This window comes from Sus scrofa, chromosome X, assembly GCF_054392235.1.
Source record: "Sus scrofa isolate SSC_HxYL_T2T_F1_AM1 chromosome X, Sscrofa_HxYL_maternal_Yorkshire_Landrace_v2.0, whole genome shotgun sequence".
NCBI lineage: Eukaryota > Metazoa > Chordata > Mammalia > Artiodactyla > Suidae > Sus > Sus scrofa.
This window is the reverse complement of record NC_139401.1, coordinates 97,413,897-97,435,978: the sequence shown is the minus strand read 5'-3', so window position 1 is coordinate 97,435,978 and position 22,082 is coordinate 97,413,897. Positions and strand designations below refer to the sequence as shown.

Genomic DNA, 22,082 nt, shown 5'->3' with positions numbered 1-22,082 from the left:
GCCTGGGAACCTCCACATGCTGCGGATGTGGCCCTAGAAAAGGCAAAAAGACAAATAAATAAATAAATAAATAAAATTAATTTTTTTGTGTGTGTGTCTTTTCGCTATTTCTTTGGGCCACTCCTGCGGCATATGGAGGTTCCCAGGCTAGGGGTCGAATCGGAGCTGTAGTCCCCGGCCTACACCAGAGCCACAGCAACGCAGGATCCGAGCCGCGTCTGCAACCTACACCACAGCTCACGGCAACGCCGGATCGTTAACCCACTGAGCAAGGACAGGGACCGAACCCGCAACCTCATGGTTCCTAGTCGGATTCGTTAACCAGTGCGCCACGACGGGAACTCCTAAAATTTTAATTTTTAATGATCACATATATCCATGACCATTTACATCAAAGCATTTTCCCCTCCTAAATCCAAGCATATATTAAAAGTTAGTATATGATAACTAAACACCAGACACAAACTTTTATTGGAATATTTTATTTACATTTTATATTTAAAGAGAATCAATACAAATCGGGACATATTTACAGCATTTCAAATCAGTGTACAAGAATGCAATGGTTTCATCCATTCTACATTTAGCCAACAAAAATACATGTCTATTCCGCTTTTGCCTAAATTCTGCTGGAATTTGCAGTGGAAACAAAACGCTAAAACCAAAGATAAGCTACAGAGAATATAATTAAAGTGCATTTTTATAATAGCTCTATTTAACTTTGGTGGATGAAGCTTCAAACTTTATATTAAGGCACCTGGAATCCCCCCCCCCCCATTCTTTTTCAAACACCAAGAAAATGCTTTCACGAAATTTATAGCTACATGGACAGACTTTTAGTTTGCCTAATGTTATTTTAGCCGATTTAGATAAAATGTAAACTCAATTTGCAAAGTCAGCACTGTTTGGAAAATATTTTCTACAGACTAAGTTCTGTAGACAAATTCATACACAAAGATCAATTACCAATTTTTGTATGACTTAATCATTTTCAAATAGTATGGTGATTTATATACTCTGCTTTTGAAAATCCCGTAAGTTTAGAAACAGTTATACAGAGTTTTTGTAAGGAAAGGTTTTGTCTATAATCTTTTGCCAACTTTGTGTCACCAATATACCAATCAATCCAGTCCAGTCCATATTCTCTGATAAACTATGCTTGACACTCAGATGAAGTACATTTAGCCTAATTTTAAAAATAAGAAAGAAGTAAAATGATTATTTTGCTTTAATCTTGTTCTATCAACTTAATGTAGCTTAAATAGACATTTCATGAAGTACTAGCCTAAGTTTGCATTGCTTTTTACAATTCCAGATTAATATAAGCACCTGGAGAAAAACCCTGACACATATAGCCCAAGCTAAAGTAGTATTATTTTTAATTAAGATACTATCATAAAATAAAGTGATTACAGCTATTCCACATTTTAAAAGCAACATTTTTTTAATAAGAAAACTGTTATAAATGAAAAACATGACTACTTGACGAGAGTTTTGAATGTTTAAAAATGTTGCTACCACTATTGAGAGGAAACTTGCCTATGAAAAACATTATAATGAGTTTGTGGAAAAAAGTTAATAGGTTAAATATTTTAAGTCATTTAACTATAGCATAATATTAGTCATCTCAGCACTTTCAGTATCATTCTTATTTTATTAGGTTTATCCAGTTCATTAATACTAAACTAGGCCCTGATTGGCAGTTCTGTTATTACTAAAGCTTCCAGTTTTCTACTGACACAGATTTTATGATTTAATTTCTCGAACAGCAGTCTCTTGACCAGGAGTTTCATCTTCTTCAAACGTGGGGTTGTCAACGTGAGGAACAACATCCACTGCCATGGAACTTGCTTCATGGTTTACCAGCTGTAGATTTTCATCTTTAAAAAGAAATGGCACCTTTAGGATGGTTTCACCCCTCGCTCAAGTTCAACACACATGTTTAGGAAGCCTTTCTTATCTAATTCCATCATACTCTCATTATCACACTCATTCCCTGTTCCTTTAATAATTTTATAATTTGTGCTATCTTACATAAAACACATATGGCATATATTGATTCATGATTATGCTTTTATTGATTTGTATGTGTGCTTACCTCTACCTGGATGATAGCATCCTTAAAAGCAAAAGATATATCTTCCACTTCTTCTCTATTCTAAAGGTGACAGTTCTTAATACTGAGTTCATGTTTCAATCACCTGGGCACTTTAAACAATTACCTATGCTTTTTCATATGCATAGTTAGATAGACAGACAGACAGACAGAAAGACTAAAATAATCAACCAGGAAGTTGTTGGGGGAGAGTTCCCAAAATGGAATGCAAATAGTAAGAAGTGAATATAATTATACTACAGATGAAATATATTGCCATCCTGAAGAGCGTGAGAAAGAAAACCTAAGTGACTTAAATGGTATTTTGACTATATCCTATAAGGCTAATATCAAAGAACTACACTGATTAGTGAAATTGTTTTTCACAGGGATGTGTTAGCAATGTTGAAACTTATCTGTATGTTAGGAATGAACAAATAAGTAAACATATTGTGGATGTTAACAGCCAGGTTTCTTGATGTCAGAAAAAGGAGTTACAAATAAGGAAAAGGGGAAGGCTAAAATAAACTCTGAACTGGAATCTGATGTCTCGGTAAGAACTAGCTGTTCTTCAGATAGGTGCATATAGATGTGTGTGTATATTTGTGTGAATACATACACATATTCCCTAGTTTCGTTCCTTGAAAGGGCACATAGCAATGCCAGCCCAATAACAATGAGCATACCTGGTGCCTAGATGTTGGTTTCAAGGTACTGTTCTTCAATAAAAGCCACCCCCACCAAAACATAACTGATTCTAGGACTAGGGCAAGAAGAGCACAGGATTAACCTAGATTCTAGCCTAGGGGTCAGCAACTACAGCTTGCAAGCCAAATCCATAACTAAGAGTAACTTTCACATTTTTAAGAAGTTAGAAGGCAAAACAACCTTCTCCCCCAAAACAACAAAGACTTATGGCCTTCAAAGCCTATGGGAGTTCCTGTTGTGGAGCAGTGGAAACAAATCCAACTAGTATCCATGAGGATGCAGGTTGACTCCTGGCCTCAATGGGTCAGGGATCCGGCATTGCTGTTAGCTGTGGTGTAGATCGCAGATGAGGCTCGGATCCTGTGTTGCTATGGCTGTGGGGTAGGCCAGCAGCTACAGCTCTGATTAGACCTGTAGACTGGGAACCTCCATATGCCGTGGGTGTGGCCCTAAAAAGCAAATAAATAAATAGAAAGCCTAAAATATTTACTATCCGGCCCTTTACAGAAAAATTTGCCAATCTCTGGCCTAGAACATCTTGTGGTGCTAAAAAGCAAGGAAGTGCTCAAAAAAGCTGGGACATGTTCAAAGAAAACAAACCAACTTGAGGGAGTTCCCAATGAATGACCAAATCTAGGACAATCTAATTATGAATAAATCATGAGAATAATATGGAATAAAGAAATATCTATGAGTCCATACTACTATAAATAAATAATTGAACAGGTGGAGAAAGGATAGATCTTCCTCAGAACAGAAGCTTAATTAATATAGAAAGAAGGATGAAAATAGAAAATCATTATTTGCCACACACTTCAGCAATAATTATTGCAAGCAAGAAACATCAATGATTGCTAAAATTAGTATGGTGAGAAACGAGATATTTCTACAGTTTCCAAATGTCTCTCTATAAAATAATTAATATTTACAAAGGAAAAAATAATAACTTTAAAAGGAGAAGCTTGGCAGATACCATCTTAAACAAGTGAACAAAGTTAAAACAATTAGTATTAAGACATGGACATCATGTGCCTCATTATATGACATGAGGCAAAGGTGGGCACAACATAATATGTGTGGTGTTCTTGCCAGAAATCGACAATGGACAATTAATGTCATAATTAGGAAACAGCAGACAATTCCAAATGGAGGGACCCTCTACAAAATAACTGACCAGTGTACCTCAGAAGTGTCAAGGTCATAAATGATAAAGACTAATAAACAGCCACAGATTGGAGACTAAGAAGATATGACAATTAAATGCAATATGGAGTTCTCAACAAATTGAGCATAGAAGGACTATATCCAAACGTAATAAAGGACACATATGACAAACCCATAGCTAACATCATACTCAGGAGGAAAAAGACAAGGGTACCTACTCTCACCACTCCTATTCAACATAGTACCAAAAGTCCCACCCAGAGCCACAGCGCTTACAAAGGAAAAGATAAACACATCAAAGGAAAAAAAGGAAAAACATATCAAAATGGCAAAGGATGAAATAAAAATGTCTGATTCCAGATGACATGATCTTATATAGAGAAAATGTGAATGCTACTACCAAAAGACTGTTAGAACTAAGAAATGAATTCATTAAAGGTGTGGGTTACAAAATCAACATACAAAAATCAGTTGTATTTCTACACACTAACAATGAAATATCTGCAAGAGAAATAAACAGTCTCATTTGCAATAGCATCAAAAAGCAATAAAATACTTATGAGTAGATTTAACTAAGGAGGTAAAAGATTTTTACTGAAAACTGTAAGACATTGATAAAAGATGTTGAAGAGGACACGAATAAGTGGAAAGATATCTCACGTTCATGGATCAGAAGAATTCATACTCTTTAAATGCCCATACTAACCAAAGTTGTCTGTAGATTTAGTGCAAATCCAATCAAAATTCCAACAGCATTTTTCACAGAATTTTTAAAAAATCCTAAAATTAATATGGAACTACAAAAGACCCTGGATAGCCAAAGCAGTTCTGAGAAGGAAGAGCAAAATGGAAGGCGCCACACTTCCTGATTTCAAAATATACTACAAAGCTAGAGTTTGCATCATGGCTCGGCAGTAACAAACCCGACTAGCATCCATGAGGACACAGGTTCAATCCCTGGCTTCGCTCAGTGGGTTAAGAATCCAGCATTGCTATGAGTTGTGGTGTAGGTCGGAGACATGGCTCAGATCTGGCATTGCTGTGGCTGTGGTATAGGCCAGCAGCTACAGCTCCAATTGGACCCCTAGCCTGGGAACTTCCATATGCCACAGATGTGGCCCTAAAAAGACAAAAAAATATACTACAAAGCTACAGAAATCAACACAGTGCGGTACTGGAATAAAAACAGACACACAGATCAGTGAAACAAGAACTGAGAGAGCCCAGAAATTAACCAATGGGTATCAGACCATGTACATGAGATCAATTAATATTTGACAAGAGAACCAAAAGCTCTCAATAGGGAAAAGACAGTCTTCAATGAACGGTGTTGGGTAAACTGGATAAATACACCACAGAATGAAACTGCACCCATCTTTTTTGTCTTTTTTCTTTTTAGGGCTGCACCCATGGCATATGGAGGTTCCTAGGCTAGGGGTCAAATCAGAGCTGCAGCTGCAGGCCTATGCCACAGCCACAGAAATGCCAGCTCCAAGTCACGTCTGTGACCTACACCACAGCTCAGCAATGCCGGATCTTTTATTAACCCACTGAGTGAGGCCAGGGATTGAACTCACATCCTCATGGATACTAGTCAGGTTCATTACCACTGAGCCACAATAGGAACTCCTGGACCTCTGTCTTACACCACTTAAAAACTGAACACTAGAGAAAAAAAGGAAAAAAAACCCTGAACTCTAAACAGTTTAAGGACTTAAAAATAAGATCTCAAGCCATAGAAGGAAACAGGGGAAAAGCTTGTTGACACTGGTCTTGGTAATGATTTTTTTTTAAAATATGATACCACAAAGCAAAAGCAACAAAAGCCAAAATCAACAAATAGGACTACATCAAACTAAAAAGCTTCTACTCAGCAAAAGAAAATCAACAGAATGAGGAGGCAAGCTACAAAATGGGAAAAATATTTGCAAATATTTGCATATATCAGATAAGGGGTTAATATCCAAAAATATATAAGGAACTCATACAATTCAATATCAAGAAAGCAAAAAATCTGATTTAAAAATGGGCAGAAGAAAAATAAAAATTAAAACTAGAATGGGCAGAAGAGGAAGTTCCTGTCGTGGCTCAGTGGTAATGAACCCGACTAGGATCCATGAAGATGCGGGGTTCGATCCCTGGCCTCACTCAGTGGGTTAAGGATCTGGCATTGCCATGAGCTGTGGTGTAGGTCGCAGACACCGCTTGGATCTTTCATTGCTGTGGCTCTGGTGTAGGGCAGCAGTTGTAGCTCTGATTTGATCCCCTAGACTGGGAACTTCCATATGCTGCAAGTGTGGCCCTAAAAAGCCAAAAAAATAAAAAATAAAAGGCAGAGGAACTGAATAGATATTTTCCCAAAGAAGACATACAAATGGCCAACAGGTACATGAAAAGATACTTAACATCACTAATCATCAGGGAAATTCAGATCAAAACCACAGTAAGATATTGTCTCACACTTGTTAGACTAGCCATTATCAAAGAGACAACAAATAAGTGTTGGCAAGGATGTGAAGAAAAGGGAGCCCTAGCATACTGTTGGTGGGAAGGTAAATTGGTACAGCACTATGGAAAACTAGTATGGAGGTGCCGGAAAAATTATACATTGAAACTACCGTATAATCCAGCAATCCCACTTCTGGGTATATATCCAAAGGGAACGGAATTACCATGTTGAAGAGATATCTGCACCTCCATGCTCACTGTAGCATTGATCACAATAGCCAAGACCTGGAAATAACCTGTGTCTCCTGACTGATGAACAGATAAAGGAAATGCGGTGTTCGTGTGTATAAAAGATAGGAATACTATTCACCCATGAAAAAGAAGGAAATCCTGCTATTGGCAATGACATGGATGGACCTGAAGGCACGGTCCTAAGTGAAATAAATCAGAGAAAGACAAATCCTGTATGATCTCATTTCTGTGCAGAGTCCTAAAAAAAGCCAAAATCATAGAAACAGAGTAGAATGGTAGCAGAAAGAGGCTGGAAGGTGGGGGAAATGGGGAAATGTTCATCAAAGAGTACAAGTTTCCAATTACAAGGTTAATAAGTTCTGGGGTACACAGCATGGTGACTATGGTTAACAATACTGCATTAAATACTTGAAAGTCGCTAAGAGCGTAGATCTTAAATGTTCTCACCACAAACAAACACACACACACACACACACACTTGTGCATGCACATTTACACAAATTTGTAATTATGTGAGAAGATGGATTTTTTACCTAATCTTACTTTGGTTATATGTCAAGTGTCCCTCAATAAAACTTGGGAAAAATGAGAAAAGGGGAAATGCAATGTGGTAATCATGGGCCAGAAAAAGGACATTAGTGGGTCAGCTGGTGAAACTGGAGTAAGTAAGATCAGTTTAGTTAATCACATTTATCATTTAATTTTTTGGTTTTGAATAATTGTATATGGTTACACAAGATGTTAGCATTTGGAGAAGTAACGTGATGGGTATATATATGGGCATTCTCTGTAATATTTTTGAAACTTTTTTCTCAGGCTGTTATTATTTCAAAATTAATAATTTTGTTTTCAGGCCCCACATCTCATGGATTCTGATTTAATTATTCTAGGGTTGAGCCCTTGCATCAGTAATGTTTCAATTTCTCTGGGGGATTCTAATGTGCAGCCAGGGTAGTTACGAACTAGGGCCCTCAGTCAGCAGTTCTCAAAGTGTGGTCTCTGGACCAGCAGCATCAGTGTCACCTGGAAACGTTTTAGAAATGACAATTCTAAAAAATAAGTCAATTGAAAAACTAAAATAAAAACACAGTCAGCTGAAAAAAAAATATGAAAATTCTCAGGGCCTACCCCAGACCTACTGAGTCAGAAACTGGTGGTTGCCCCTCTGTTTTAACAAGCCCTCCAAGTGGCTTGATAGATGTTTATATGTTTAAATTTGAAAGCCAGTGCTCTAAGAAAATTCTGTGCGATGATGGAACACACAGGCATGAACTAATCAACTGTATGTCTACAAAGTTATTTAAGTCAACTATCACCATAATCTATGGTTTAATAGGAAAGACTTCCAAACTATTAATATATAATCATAGATTAGATTCAATCTATTCTATGTGGTCACTCATTCAACACTTATTTGATTATTTACTACATGGCAGTCAGTGCTAGGTGCTGGATATACAGTGGAGAATAATAAGGCACTGTTCCTACCCAAAGAGACTTTGAAAAGTTTTAATACAACCAGTGCAATAAGTGCAATGACAGAGTTGTATGGAACAGACAGTAGGGCCACACATGTGATGCAAGGGAGGCTTTTCAAAGGGTTGGATTTTTTGCTGTTTTTTTGCTTTTTAGGGCCTGTGGCATATGGAAGTTCCCAGGCTAGGGGTCGAATCGGAACTGCAGCTGCTGGCCTACGCCACATCTATGGCAATGCTGGATCTGAGCCACATCTGCGACCTACACTGCAGCTTGTAGCAACGCCAGACCCTTAACCCACTGAGTGAGGCCAGGGATCGGCCTGTCCTCAGGGACGCTATGTTGGGTTCTTAACCCGCTGAGCCACCATGGGAACTCCCAGGGGAGAAAGTTTTAAAGGAAGAACAGGAGTTAACTGGGCTTCCCCAGTTTCTTGGGTGAGAAAGAGTGGAAGGAGTGGGCAGAGAGAAGATAGTGGCTCTAACTATGACTGTTGAATTACGGTTGGAAATTAGGGGATGGTTTAGAGAAAAAAAATGATATTGAATCAACAGAAAAGGGAAGAATCTAGGATCTCCTAAGTTTCCAGTTTGAGGCACCTGGGTAGGGGCTACTACCACTCGTGCAGATAAAGAATACAGGAGAAGGAATGGGATCATCATTTGTTTGGCTTCTCAAATTCTCCCACCCTTTCCCTCAAGAACAGAACACTTCACTGCTGTGGCACGGATTCGATCCCTGGCCTTGGATCTTCCGCATGCCATCGTAGCAGTCAAAAAAAAAAAAAAAAAAAAAAAAAAGACAAAAGATTTTTGTGATTACAACGTGGGGTTTGCATCTGTGTGATGGTATTCCTTGTGACATCTGCAGAAATGCTATCTATGGCACGATAAGCCTACTAAGGACAAAGGTTCCTGTCAAAGGAAGCTGAAACTTTTACAAGCCCTCCTGATGTTTTATTTTCCTTCTACTTCTATGCCAGAATTAGGTTATCTCAAAATGAGGATTGAGGAAAATCTATTAAACCAACAAAAATCATGAAAAATGTAGAAGTTAAAGAATGAGAAAATACTTTTGTATAGGGGTTTTCTCTAAGGAAAAAAGTAATAGAATTCTCTAAAATGTCTCTACTGGTGGGATATGACTAAGTTGTTAATACTGATTCACACGATTTTGAGGGCTTTTGATTACTGCAGCTGCCGGCCTATACTGCAGCTGCAGCAACCCTGGATCCTTTAACCCACTGCCCTGGGCCAGGGATCCAGCCCACAACTCCACGGAGACCCGAGCCACTGCAGTAGGATTCTTAACCCACTGAGCAACATACAGCGGAACTCTGAATTTTGAAATTAATACATTCAGTTCTGGTTTCCACAGTTTGTTCACTTCATGGTAAATAATCAACAGGTGGTAGCACATCATTCTTAAAGACAGTTTCCAATCTGTGCCAAAGATGGGTTCTGGAGAAGTTGTATATTAATCAAGTTTTTGAAAAGTAAATGTTATTATTTTATCATTATAGGCCTTCTTTATCTTAATCTCTGATTGATCTGCAATCAACAATGGCTTCTCAAGTTCCAAGTTTCTCCTTAGCTTCTCTAAGTGAATAAGCCATCACTTAAGTGCACTGGAGAGAAGCGTTCCAATAAAAAAATCTTTTTCTTCTGTGAATAATCTCCACTATTAATGCTTCCTCTGTTTCAGGTACATTTGCATATGTATATATTAAGTTAAGGTAGGGGCGCATCCTGTGTTGACCATTGCTCCTAGAAATCAAAACCTGGAATGTTTTAATGGATGAAGAGAATAAATGCTAAAGAGCAGGAGTACCCTGCCTGGTGTCTAATCCACAATGGATCGTTTAGGGGGCACTGGCTGCCTCTCAGCACGGGGCTTACTTGCTGACTGCACGTGTTCCTCCAAAGGCGGTTCATCGGCTCCCTGAACTGATGCATATCCAGACGATGCAGTCTCACTGCGATTATCCTCTTCATGAGGAGAGGCACTATTGGATGTTTCATTGGATACAGGAACTTGTAAAGACACTGATCCATCTTCAACATCCACCTTTGGAAAGCATTTGAACACATTAAGAGGTCCCGGGGTATATGCTTTTTCTTGACATAATGTTACAAAGTTTCTTCACAGGTGACTTAGAGCAATGCTTCTTAACCTTTCCAATCTATGTATAATAGAGCAATGCTTCTTAACCTTTCTAATCTATATATAATCCTTTTTTGATGATCACCAAAAATCTCTTGCTGGTCCCAGCCACAGCAGTTGGAGCAACTGGGTCCAGTGGGGTGAAAGATGTTACAGGAAGATTGCCATCACATCTGACATGTTCATCTGGGTGAACCGTTTCCTAACATCACGCCCAGTACAGGGAAGGCACTCAAAAAAATTCTTATGCTTTCTCCTAGGGGTATTGAGAATCATTGTCATAATATATATCTCCTCAACTCAGGAAGACTTTGTTGAGCTTGAGTTTCTGCTGTGTGTACCGTGAAATTGACAGTTCTTTTCGTTTACCAAATATCACTCGAGATTTGCTATGCTTTCTCAAACTTCACATGCTCAATTAACTATACATTTGATTGCTATGCAATAGTAAAAAGAGTAAAAAATAGCAAGAGGTATCAGAAATCAGCTGGGGTCATCACTTTACATTCTGACCAAATAATAAGGACATTTGAGGAGAGGGAAGAAAGAGGGAAATGGAGGTGGGTCCGGCATGGCACCTGTCATTATGATGTACGTAGGTCCAATTTTTGGTATAAACTGTAAGTCTAGCCCATTATATAGCTAAAAATATAAGGATGTTATTTTCCTGAAGGCCTAGATATATAAATAACACAGTCCTTAAATTCCTTTATATAAATAGTAGTTAGCAATGTTTACCTCAATTCCCAAAGCTTTGAGTATGTCACATTTGCACATGGGGCAAGTCCTATGTTCCAACAGCCATGGGTCAACACATGTCTTATGGAAAATATGGCTAATGAAGGGAAAAACACATAAGTTGGTTATCAGTTGTGAATGAGCAACAAGACTTTGCCTAATAACCCAGTTTACCCTAATAATCTCAGTTATCCTATAATTTTACTTAGTCTTCTAGTGGATGCTTTTTTCCCCCTTTTAAACACACTACTACAGAAACAAAATTTGGAAATTTCATAATATAGTACTTTTAAATATAAAAGCCTCATTACCCTAGCTTCATAAAAATTATTTTCACTACTGCTTACTTGAAAAATGGCTAAGATGTTACCTGACCTAAGATTTGGTTCAGTAATTCAGATCGTAATTATCTTGTTATTCCCAAATCATAAAATGATAGAGTTAGTCATTCTCAATAATCTAGTAAAGTATTGTGTGTAACATAATTCGGATATTTTGGGCAATGTGATAAGTTCCAAGGATGGAACTCTTTAATAGCTAAAAGGAAGAGTGTTAAGAACAACTTCCAGGAGAGGAATAATAAGAAACTGAAGAATGAAAACTTCCAAATAGGTGCTCATTAGTTGATTTTACTTTCTTCTCAATAGGATTGTTAGAATTATTTTGAATTCAATAATCCAGTACCCCCCCACCCCACCCGAGACACACACACACACACACACACACACACACACACACACACACAAATAATCAATAAACAGTCGTGCTGGCTAAGTTCTCAGTTTTTTATGGAACTGGTTTCCAAATTGTACCAGATTATGGAAACTTTATATAATTAGCCTTATACCATTTCCAATGATATTGGAAAAGAAGTTAAAAATAAACACTTTCTTTACATCAACTTGGAAATATGCAAAATAGTTTCCCCCATTACAATCATTTAGATAAGTCAGCTATTCTTATTACAGACATAAAAGAAAATCAAACTTACTTGCAGGTTAAGATGCGCACCAAATCATTTGGTTTATACAGCTCAATACACACAGCACAACTATCTCCATCAGGGCCAATTTCCTAGGAACGAATAGTTATTGTTATTTGGATAGATAAGAAAAATTCATTAAACTACAGAGCAAGATCAGCATACACATGTATTTAAATTACACAAATTCCAGAGTTCCCATCGTGGCACAGTGGTTAATGAATCCGACTAGGAACCATGAGGTTGCCGGTTCGATCCCTGGCCTCGATCAGTGGGTTAAGGATCCAGTGTTGCCGTGAGCTGTGGTGTAGGTCGCAGACGCGGCTTGGATCCCATGTTGCTGTGGTTCTGGCGTAGGCCAGTGGCTACAGCTCCAATTGGACCCCTAGCCCGGGAACCTCCATGTGCCATGAGAGTGGCCCAAGAAATGGCAAAAAGATAAATAAATAACACAAATTCCTACAGATGGAAGAGGATCACGTCACTAAGCTAATTGTTGCAATAAAGCATTTAAAATTATTTAGGCTTAATTGGAATCTTAAAAGTCAAACTTAAAGAAACAGAGCAGAAAAGTAGTTTCCAGGGGCTAAGGAATGGGGGAAATGGGGGGAACTTAGTAAAAGGTACAAACTTTTCAACTGTCAGATGAATAAGGTCTGAGGATCTAACATAAAACATGGTGACCATAGTCAATAACACTGTACTATATAACTGAAATTGGAGAATAAAACAAAAAAGTTAGACTTTTAAAAGTAAAACAATAAAGTCAACGAAAGAGGCAAAGGACAAAGAGAAACACATAGCACTGCTTTAAACCTGTTCCTGGTTTTGGAATTCACAAAATGCCAAAAGTTCTATGGCTATGGTTTGCCATTAAAAAAATTAAAGCACAATTCACATGCAGTAAAATTCCCTCTTAAATGCTGAGTATCGTTTTTGCAAGTTTGGACAAATGTGCAGTCACTGAATCCCCATCAAAATCAGGATATAGGATAGCCCTATTACCCCAACAATTTCCTCTATACCCCTTTGTAGCTAACTCCTCCTTTTAACCCCTATCCTCTGGCACCCACAGATGTTTTCAGTGCCTACAGTTTTGGTTTTTCCAGAATATAAGTGGACTTGTGCATTATAAACTCTTTGAGTCTGGCTTCTTTCACTTAACATGATGCATTTGTAATCCATTCATGTTGTAAATATCAGTAGGGTTCTCCCCTTTTTATTGCTAAATAATATTCCATGATATGGATGTACCACCATTTTTTCTTTAATCCATTCATCATTTGAAGGACAAATGAGCTCTTTCCAGTTTTTAGTAATTATGAGTAAACCTGCCATGACATGAATAATTGTGAACAAGTTTTAATGTGAACATACTTTTTTTCCCTCTAGGGTAAACACCTAGTAGTGGGATTGCTGGGTTCTTTGGAGAGCGTATGTATATCTGAACTGCCAAAGTGTTTTCCAAACTGGCTGTACACTGCATTCTCACCAGCAAATGAATGAGAGTTCCAGTTGTTCCACATCTGGTCAGCTCTTGGTGTTGTCAGCTGAATTGGTTTTAGCCATTCTAATGAATGTGCCCTGGGTGTCTCATTGTGGTTTTAATTTGTGTTTCCCTAATGATTAATGATGTTAAGCATCATTTTACATGCTTTTTTTTGCCAGCCATACATTTCTGTGGTAAAATGTCTATTTTTCCCATTTTCCACTAGGTTGTTTGTTTTCTTTTGTTGATTTTTGAGAGTTCTTTATATATTCTGGAAACAGGCCTTTATCAAATATGTGATTCGCAAATATTTCCTCCCAATGTGTGACTGTCTTTTCAGTCTCTTAACAGTGTCTTTCAAAGAGCAAAAGACCTTAATTTTGACAGATTTCTCATTTTTTCTTCCTTTTCTTTTTTTTTTGGGGGGGGCCATAGCCATGGCATTTGGAAGTTCCCAGGCTAGGGGTCGAATTGGAGTTCCAGCTGCCAGCCTACACCACAGCCACAGCAACAGGGATCAGTAACAAAGGATCCAAGCTGTGTCTGCAACCTACACCACAGCTCATGGCAACGCCAGATCCTTAACCCACTGAGGGAGGCCAGGGATTGAACCCGAATCTTCATGGATGCTAGTCAGGTTTCTTAACTGCTGAGCCATGAAGGGAGCTCCCCTCATTTTTTTCTTTAATAGACTCATTTTTGGTATCATAGCAAAGTAATCTTCGTGAGACAACAACTGGCTGCCCTTTCTTCCTTGAATTGCCTTTGCACTTTTGTTGAAAATCAATTGACCACAAATGTGTGGGTCTATTTCTAGACTCTCCTTTCTGTTTCAAAGATCTAAAGGTCTGTGTTGGAGACCATGGAACAGCAGAACCCTGCAGAAGGCAAACATCCATGGACTCAGAGTTCTAAAGTACAGAGTCTCCTTCAAAGACAAAATAAAGGACTTATGCATTAACCATGTTATTCCATAAACAACTGCACTAGGTCCTAAGGATACCCCCTTTGATATCACTAGAGAAGATAATCTCGTCATTGCCTATGCCGGTTCCCTGCCCAATCTTGTCACCTTCATTAATCCCATTAATAATAATCTCATCACCTTCCTTAATAAAAATCGTGTGGGCTAAAGCCTAGGTGCCTTTGTTCTGCGGAACAGAGTGTCTTCTGGTCCCCCACTTTCTAAATGTAAGAGTCTCGGGCGTTCTGTTATACCGCGCTGTCCCTCTTCCAGGATTCCCTGTTTCCAGCGTTGGACGTGGCAGGTCTATCCTTTTGCTAATACCATCCTTTCTTGACTACTGTAGCCTTAAAATAATTCTGCAGCTCAGATAATGTGAGTCATCCAAATTTGCTCTTTATCAAAATTGTTTTGGCTATTTTAGTTCTTTCGCTTTTCCAAATAAACTTAGCATCAACTTGTCAATTTCTACAAAAGATGCAACTAGGATTTTGACTGAAACTGCACTGAATCTATACATTAGTTTTGAGGGGGCGGGGGGGGGTAACTGACATCTTTACAACAGAAAATCTTCTAACTCATGAACACAGTATATCCCTCCATTTCTTTAGGTCTTCTTTGATTTCCTTCTTTTATGGGTGTTTTGCAGTTTTCAGTATATAGATCTTGCACATATTTTGTAAGATTATACCTAAGTATGTAATGATTCTGGTGCTATTATAAATGGTCTTTTCTTTTTTATTTCAGTAAGTTCCACAGCTCTGTTTTCACTGAAGTATAGTACAGACTTCTATAGCTATCTTTGGATGCATGTTCTATACATCAATGGTAGTTTTCAACTGTGCTGCATCTGAAAATGGATAGTCAAGTAAAGTTGTGCTGGAGCACTGTATTCATTTCCTGTTGTTGCTGTAACAAATTACCATAACTTAGTGGCTTAAAATGACACAAACTTTTACTGTTATTGCTCAATGGCCCCTGTCTTACATCACTCCAACTTCTTGCTTCCATTGTCACATCTCCTACTGAACTGCAGTCAAATCTCCCTTTTCCTCCCTCTTATAAAAACATTGTGATTATATGTAGGACCCACCTGGATAATCCCGGATAATCTTCCCATCTCAAGATCCTTAACTTAATCACATCTGCAGAGTTCTTTTTGCCACAGAAGGGAACATTTACAGGTTTTAGGGATTAGAACTGAGATGAATTTGGGGAACTTAGGACCTAGATGAATTCAGCCTACCTCCAGCATCAAATAGATTTAAAATATCACTAAGATTTATAAACTCCAATGAAAACCATGCTACAGAAGAACATTTAGCTTTTTTTTTTTTTTTTTTTTTTTTGCCTTTTCTAGGGCCGCTCCTGTGGCATATGGAGGTTCCCAGGCTAGGGGTCGAATTGGAGCTGTAGCCACCAGCCTTAAGCCACAGTCACAGCACCATGGGATCCGAGCCGCGTCTGCAACCTACACCACAGCTCACGGCAACACCGGATCCTTAACCCACTCAGCAAGGCCAGGGATGGAACCCGCAACCTCGTGGTTCCTAGTCAGATTCATTAATCCCTGAGCCATGACGGGAACTCCTAAAGAACATTTAGCTTTTAACAATGGCTTGGTAGCATTGCTTTAAACAAATGGCATTTAAAAGTCATACAAACGCACCTTGTCTCCTTGTTTCAGTGTACGGAGTTGAAGCCTTCCAATAGCTTTTTTAGCATCTGCCTTTAATTGTCTCTGTAATAAAAAACAGGTATTACAAAAAACTATTTTTAAAAGAAATACCATAAAAAGGTAGAGAGTATTAATAAATATTTATCAGGCAAAAGTCAATGTATAGGTGAATTTTAAATTAACCATAATAAATGTCCATTTATCTGATATCAAACAGGATTTTTTTAAATTACTGAAACCTTTCACCTATTATGTTTCCCTACCTTCTTAAACAGCAGCTTTGGGCCACAATGGTAAAGCTATGTGTCCCTACTCCAAATGGATTCAGATGCTATGAATTTTCAAAGCAATTTTCCTATTTTCAAAAGCCCAGAGGATCTTTTATAAAGTGTGTCTTTTCCAATTTCTTTTTATGAATCGTATCTTGTTTGGTAGAAAGTGCATAGGATTTGGATTCAAATGGACCTAGATTTAAAATTTGACTTTGTCATTTATTAAATGAATAATCCTGGACAAGGTATTAAATCTTTACGCTTGTTTACTCACCTATAAAATGACAATAATACCAATCCTTACAGTGTTATTTGGTATTAGGAAAAAACTGCTGTTTATCATCACTACTGCCTTATAAGGAAGGTGGAACTTGAGAGTGGTAACCCCTTTTTTTCGGTTTGTTTCACTAAACATATACTTAGATAACATTAGATATGCAAAGGCAAGGCCATGGCTCATTTAGGGCATGTGTATATATGTATGTTTTTGAATCCGAAGTGAGGTTGTGGTATAGAGGGAAATCTAAAAGGTGACAGAAAGGTGTGAAAGAGAAGAATCAATGAGTGGTATGAGATTTTCAGTGTTGATGCAAAATTACTTGTGATGCTGCAAATAAATCTTCCTTCCATGTCAGTAATATCTACCACAGAACACAAATGCCTCAAGTGAAGATAATATATGTGTAAATGAAGCAGAGGCTACGTCTCACACCTGAGTGGTGCTGTGTAGGATAGACAGATAGCATGTGCAGCATGGCAAGATGATAAGCAATCTTCCTATTTTGTACTTATAGAAAAGAAATTCAGCCAACAGGAGGTGCTCAGAACCAGAGGTCATTGTGAGAATGGTAACAGCTTCCTTATGTACCACCAGCCCCCCAAAGGGAGACCCCTAGTGGACATGGAGTGAGCTGAGTCAAGTATCCAGCATAATGTCCAGCTTATAGCAGACACTCACTAAAAATATTTATTAAGTGAAAATATAAAATACTATTTGTCAACAAGCATAACAGATTTAAACATATCTATAGCAAATATATTTTGGTATGGAATAATTCATGAGTATTCTATCTATGTGAGGAAATTCCTAATGCCCAAACCCGCCTCCTATAATAAGATATCATTTAATGAAAGGTATTTGGCTTGATGCCAGGGGGATTCCTGCCAAAGCATTTCTTTGCTGTCACAGGAACAGCAGAAACTTCTCAGATTGTTACCTGACTGGCAAATATAGCTCACAGAAATCGTTAATAGGAAAGTCTAGCCCTTAGAAGGAAAGAGGTGCTAACTGAAGCCCTTTCATTCCCTCTGTGGGACTTAATTGTGATTTCACTCACAAGGGGCATTCTATGATGGTACCTAACTTCGAGCACAAACATTTCCCCTTCTATTTTGTTATACACTTCACAACTAAATGATAGAGTGAGAGTGACAATGAAAGGAAGTAGACTTAGGATCTTTAGAGCTCAAAAAACTCTTAAGAGTTCACCTAGCCTGATGTCTAATCTGAGAGACAAGAAAACTGATTCCCAGAGTTCCTCTTGTGGCTCAGCAGTAACAAACGGGACTAGTACCCATGAGGACATGGGTTCGATCCCTGGCCTTGCTCAGCGGGTTAAGGATCTGGGGTTGCCACAAACCGTGGTATAGGTCAGATGACGGCTCGGATCCCGAGTTGGCTGTGGCTGTGGTGTAGGCCAGCAGCTGCAGCTCTGATTCAACCCTTAGCCTGGGAATTTCCATATGCTGTGGGTGTGGCCATGAGAAGAAAAAAAATAAAATAAAAAGGAAAAGAAAAGAAAACTGATGCCCAAACAGAAAGAATGCTTTGCTTGAAATCTCAGTATTGGTCTTACTGAAGCCCAGAGTTTGGGAACACTTAACTCTAACATCAAGGAAGTTACTTTAAACAAAACAAAACAAAACAAAACAAAAAAACACTGTGGCTTGGAGCAGGAAGCTAGTACTACTACTTCCTTGTATTTATATAGTTATTTCATTAAATTTTTTGGCCACACCATGGCATGTGGAACTTCCCTGGCCACACCACAGCAGTGACCCAAGCCATTGCAGTGACAACACCTCATCTTTAACCTGCTGCACCACAAGAGAACTCCTTATATAGTTACTTTAAACTTTAGAATTTTTTTTTTGTCTTTTTGCCTTTTCTAGGGCCGCTTCCCATGGCATATGGAGGTTCCCAGACTAGGGGTTGAATTGGAGCTGTAGTCTCCAGCCTACACCAGAGCCACAGCAACGCGGGATCCGAGCCACGTCTGCAACCTACACCACAGCTCACGGCAACGCCAGATCCTTAACCTGCTGAGCAAGGGCAGGGATCGAACCCGCAACCTTATGGTTCCTAGTCAGATTCGTTAACCACTGCGCCACGATGGGAACTCCTAGAATTATTTTTGATACCTCATTTAACCCTCACAACCATCCCCTAAGGAGACGATATCTCCATTTTAACATTAAGCAAGTGGAGGCTTGGAAAAAGTAAAATAAGTTGTCTGAAAGGGCATGCAGCCCCTAAATGATAGAGCCAGTACTGGAAATCTGCTCTTCATAGTCCAAGATTCCATTATGATACATCCATCCAAAACCCTCTGAAGTCCTCCCAACTCTTGGATTCTACGGTCAAACTGTGGCCAGTCCTTAGCGCGAACAGCCAGTATGCCCACAGGATTCTGGTCCTGGCCTAGACTTCCAAACATGACTACTTTATTTTCATATAAAGCATGAGCCATTTAGACACCAAGATGAGAAAAATGCAAATGATACAAAAACAGAGCCAACAAGAGAAAACAGGACAAAGAAAAAAAACGTAGTTCATGATAAGTCTTTGACCATCACTTTGTTTTTCTTTTTTGCTTTTTAAAGCCACACTTGTGGCATATGGAAGTTCCCAGGCTAGGGGCTGAATTGGAGCTGCAGCTGCCGACTTACACCACAGCCACAGCAACGCCAGATCTGAGCCTCATCTGAGACCTACACCACAGCTCATGGCAACGTCAGATCCGAGCCTCATCTGAGACCTACACCACAGCTTACGGCAACGCCAGATCCTTAACTCACTGAGTGAGGCCAGGGACCGAACCCATGTCCTCATGGATACTAGTCGGGTTCAGGTTCATTATGGCTGAGCCACGACGGGAACTCCCTTTGACAATCATTTTACACTTTGTCTTTAGAGCACTTCTGATTTAGGTTTAAGCAACAAACTTTATGACACATTTGGGGAAATGCACTCCCAAGGAAGTCCTCCATCTTTAGTATATTCACTTGATTAAGTCTAACGGTCTGATTTCTCATTCTAGAATACTCAACAAAATATAAATGCATGAGTTTCCAGTGCTAGTGCTTATCAATTAATTAGGGATGAATGCTAACGATAACTTTGATCACATCCAAGACTAATGCAAATTAATTTGAGAGGTGAGATCGAAGGCAAACTTTATTATCCAAGTGTATGGTGATGAGAAAAGTGGAACTTACTTTAAGACCAGTGCTAAAAAAAAAAGTGGGGGAGGAATAAAAAAATGTAGGGAAAGATCCAAGATTCCAGAAGATCCTAAGCAAGGACTTGATTATGAAAGATCTCTAAAAAATCCGGCAGCATAGCATAAGCCAATGTTTAACAAAGCAGCTCTAGAATTTTAAAATCATTTAAAAGGAAATTTGAATATTCCCAATAACTCCTACCGAGCTCTTAGAAAGAAAAGCCATTTCTTTAAATATGGATGTGCGACGTGGTTTTGTTAAAAAGCACATAACTGCATTTTTAGACCTTTAGAGTAAAGGTCATTTTTAAAACTACCATTAGTACTTAAAATATTTCATTGTCACGCTGAGAGCAAGAGTTTCCAAGATGCACCTATTCCTCTAAAAAGCGATATATGAGAACAACCTTAAGACCAAGAGGTTCATATTAAATATACATTTGGATGATATTATTTAGGTCAAACTTCTGGGTGCCCAAATATGATTTACCATTTCAAGACAGTATGCCCCAATGCAAAATGGAATTTGTATTTTATTCCTTAAAAAACAGAACATCGGAGTTCCCGTCGTGGCGCAGTGGTTAACGAATCTGACTAGGAACCATGAGGTTGCGGGTTCGGTCCCTGCCCTTGCTCAGTGGGTTAACGATCTGGCGTTGCCATGAGCTGTGGTGTAGGTTGCAGACGCGGCTCGGATCCCGCGTTGCTGTGGCTCTGGCATAGGCTGGCAGCTACAGCTCCGATTCGACCCCTAGCCTGGGAACCTCCATATGCCATGGGAGCGGCCCAAAGAAATAGCAGAAAGACAAACAAACAAACAAACAAAAAACCAGAACATCAAGAGCATATCTACTTTGTTACACAAATTACTTTGGTCATATTTTCAGTACCTCTCCACCATATCAGACTAGATTGGGCGTGTTCAGGATAGTATGGCCATAAACGGTCTCCATTATATCAGAATTCCCTAGATGCTAATAACAGCATATTGTTTTGACCCCGAATGATATGCCATAGTTGTATTATTCATGTGTCTTTTCCTCCTAGTAGGTAGTGAGTGGGTGGATGACTGGGCCTGAATCATTTCAAAATTTTTCTCATAATGCCTGATAGTTGCTTAAAGATAGCTTCTGAATTTAGAAAAATAGTTTTTCATGATTTTCTCATCCAAGTCAGTATTACTCATTAAAAAGCCTCTCCTCTATCAAATTTGGGAAAAAGAAAAGTTTAAGGAACATCTATTGGGTCCCTACCATGCATCAGGTTTAACCCTAAGCTTTTCACATGTGTCATCTTGTTTAATCATCAATGACCTTATGGAATAGGTATTTTAATATCCACATTTTATAGACAAGAAAAGGCTCAGAAAGTTGACTAACGTCCAGGCAGCTGGTTAGTTGCAGAGCTGGGATTCAATTCAAGCCTAGGTTCTATCTGGCTTTAAAGCCCATGATCTCTCCACTATAGTACACTGCTTCCATTGTGTAATAGCAAAGAAGCCTTTAAAGGAATCCACATTCCTCATGAAGGAGATAAATGAAAGAAATAAGAAAAACCCCCCATCAAAGTCAGCTATTATCCCATCTTCAATTCCTTCCTAAATTGGCTACTTACTGTGATTTGGACAACTCTTTTTTTTTTTTTTTTTTTTTTTTTTGTCTTTTCTAGGGCTGCACCCGCAGGATATGGAGGTTCCCAGGCTAGGGGTCTAATCAGAGCTGTAGCCGCCAGCCTATACCACAGCCACAGTAACACCAGATCCGAGCCATGTCTGCGACCTACACCACAGCTCACAGCAATGCCAGATCCTTACCCCACTGATCAAGGCCAGGGATTGAACCTGCAACCTCATGGTTCCTAGTCGGATTCGTTAACCACTGCGCCATGACAGGAACTCCTGGAAAACTCTTTTAAACAAGTATTTTATATCAACTGATGTTCCCTGCCTCCTCCCTGATCCTAAGAGATACTTGGTCTGAGAATATGCGGCAGTTAGAGTAGAAGACTGATTCAAAGCAGCTTGATTGTTAGCCAGTTTTCTTAACAGAAGCTTAATGTCATTACTCTATTCAAAAGCTGGGAGGTTCTTGTTACTGAAAAATTTCAGCTACGTAGTTATAGTTTGGTTCTAAGTGACACTTTCTTTGGGC

At 38.8% G+C, this 22,082-nt stretch overlaps 1 protein-coding gene across 6 annotated transcripts in view; it reads right to left on the bottom strand.

Moving 5' to 3' along the window:
• Positions 1 to 466: 466 nt before the first annotated feature.
• RNF128 (ring finger protein 128) overlaps positions 467 to 22,082 on the bottom strand; it is a 98,449-nt gene continuing 76,833 nt past the window's right edge. For 4 of the 6 annotated variants that reach the window (XM_021079706.2, XM_003135291.7, XM_085008100.1 and 1 more), the window contains exons 3-7: positions 16,149 to 16,220; positions 12,036 to 12,118; positions 11,045 to 11,141; positions 10,042 to 10,210; positions 467 to 1,880 (exon numbers count right to left, since the gene is read on the bottom strand). In XM_021079706.2, the coding sequence (XP_020935365.1) occupies positions 1,747 to 1,880; positions 10,042 to 10,210; positions 11,045 to 11,141; positions 12,036 to 12,118; positions 16,149 to 16,220 (555 nt within the window). In that variant the 3' untranslated portion in view covers positions 467 to 1,746. The remainder of the gene's footprint in view (positions 1,881 to 10,041; positions 10,211 to 11,044; positions 11,142 to 12,035; positions 12,119 to 16,148; positions 16,221 to 22,082) is intronic. The other 2 variants (XM_085008099.1, XM_085008098.1) reach the window with 1 other exon arrangement.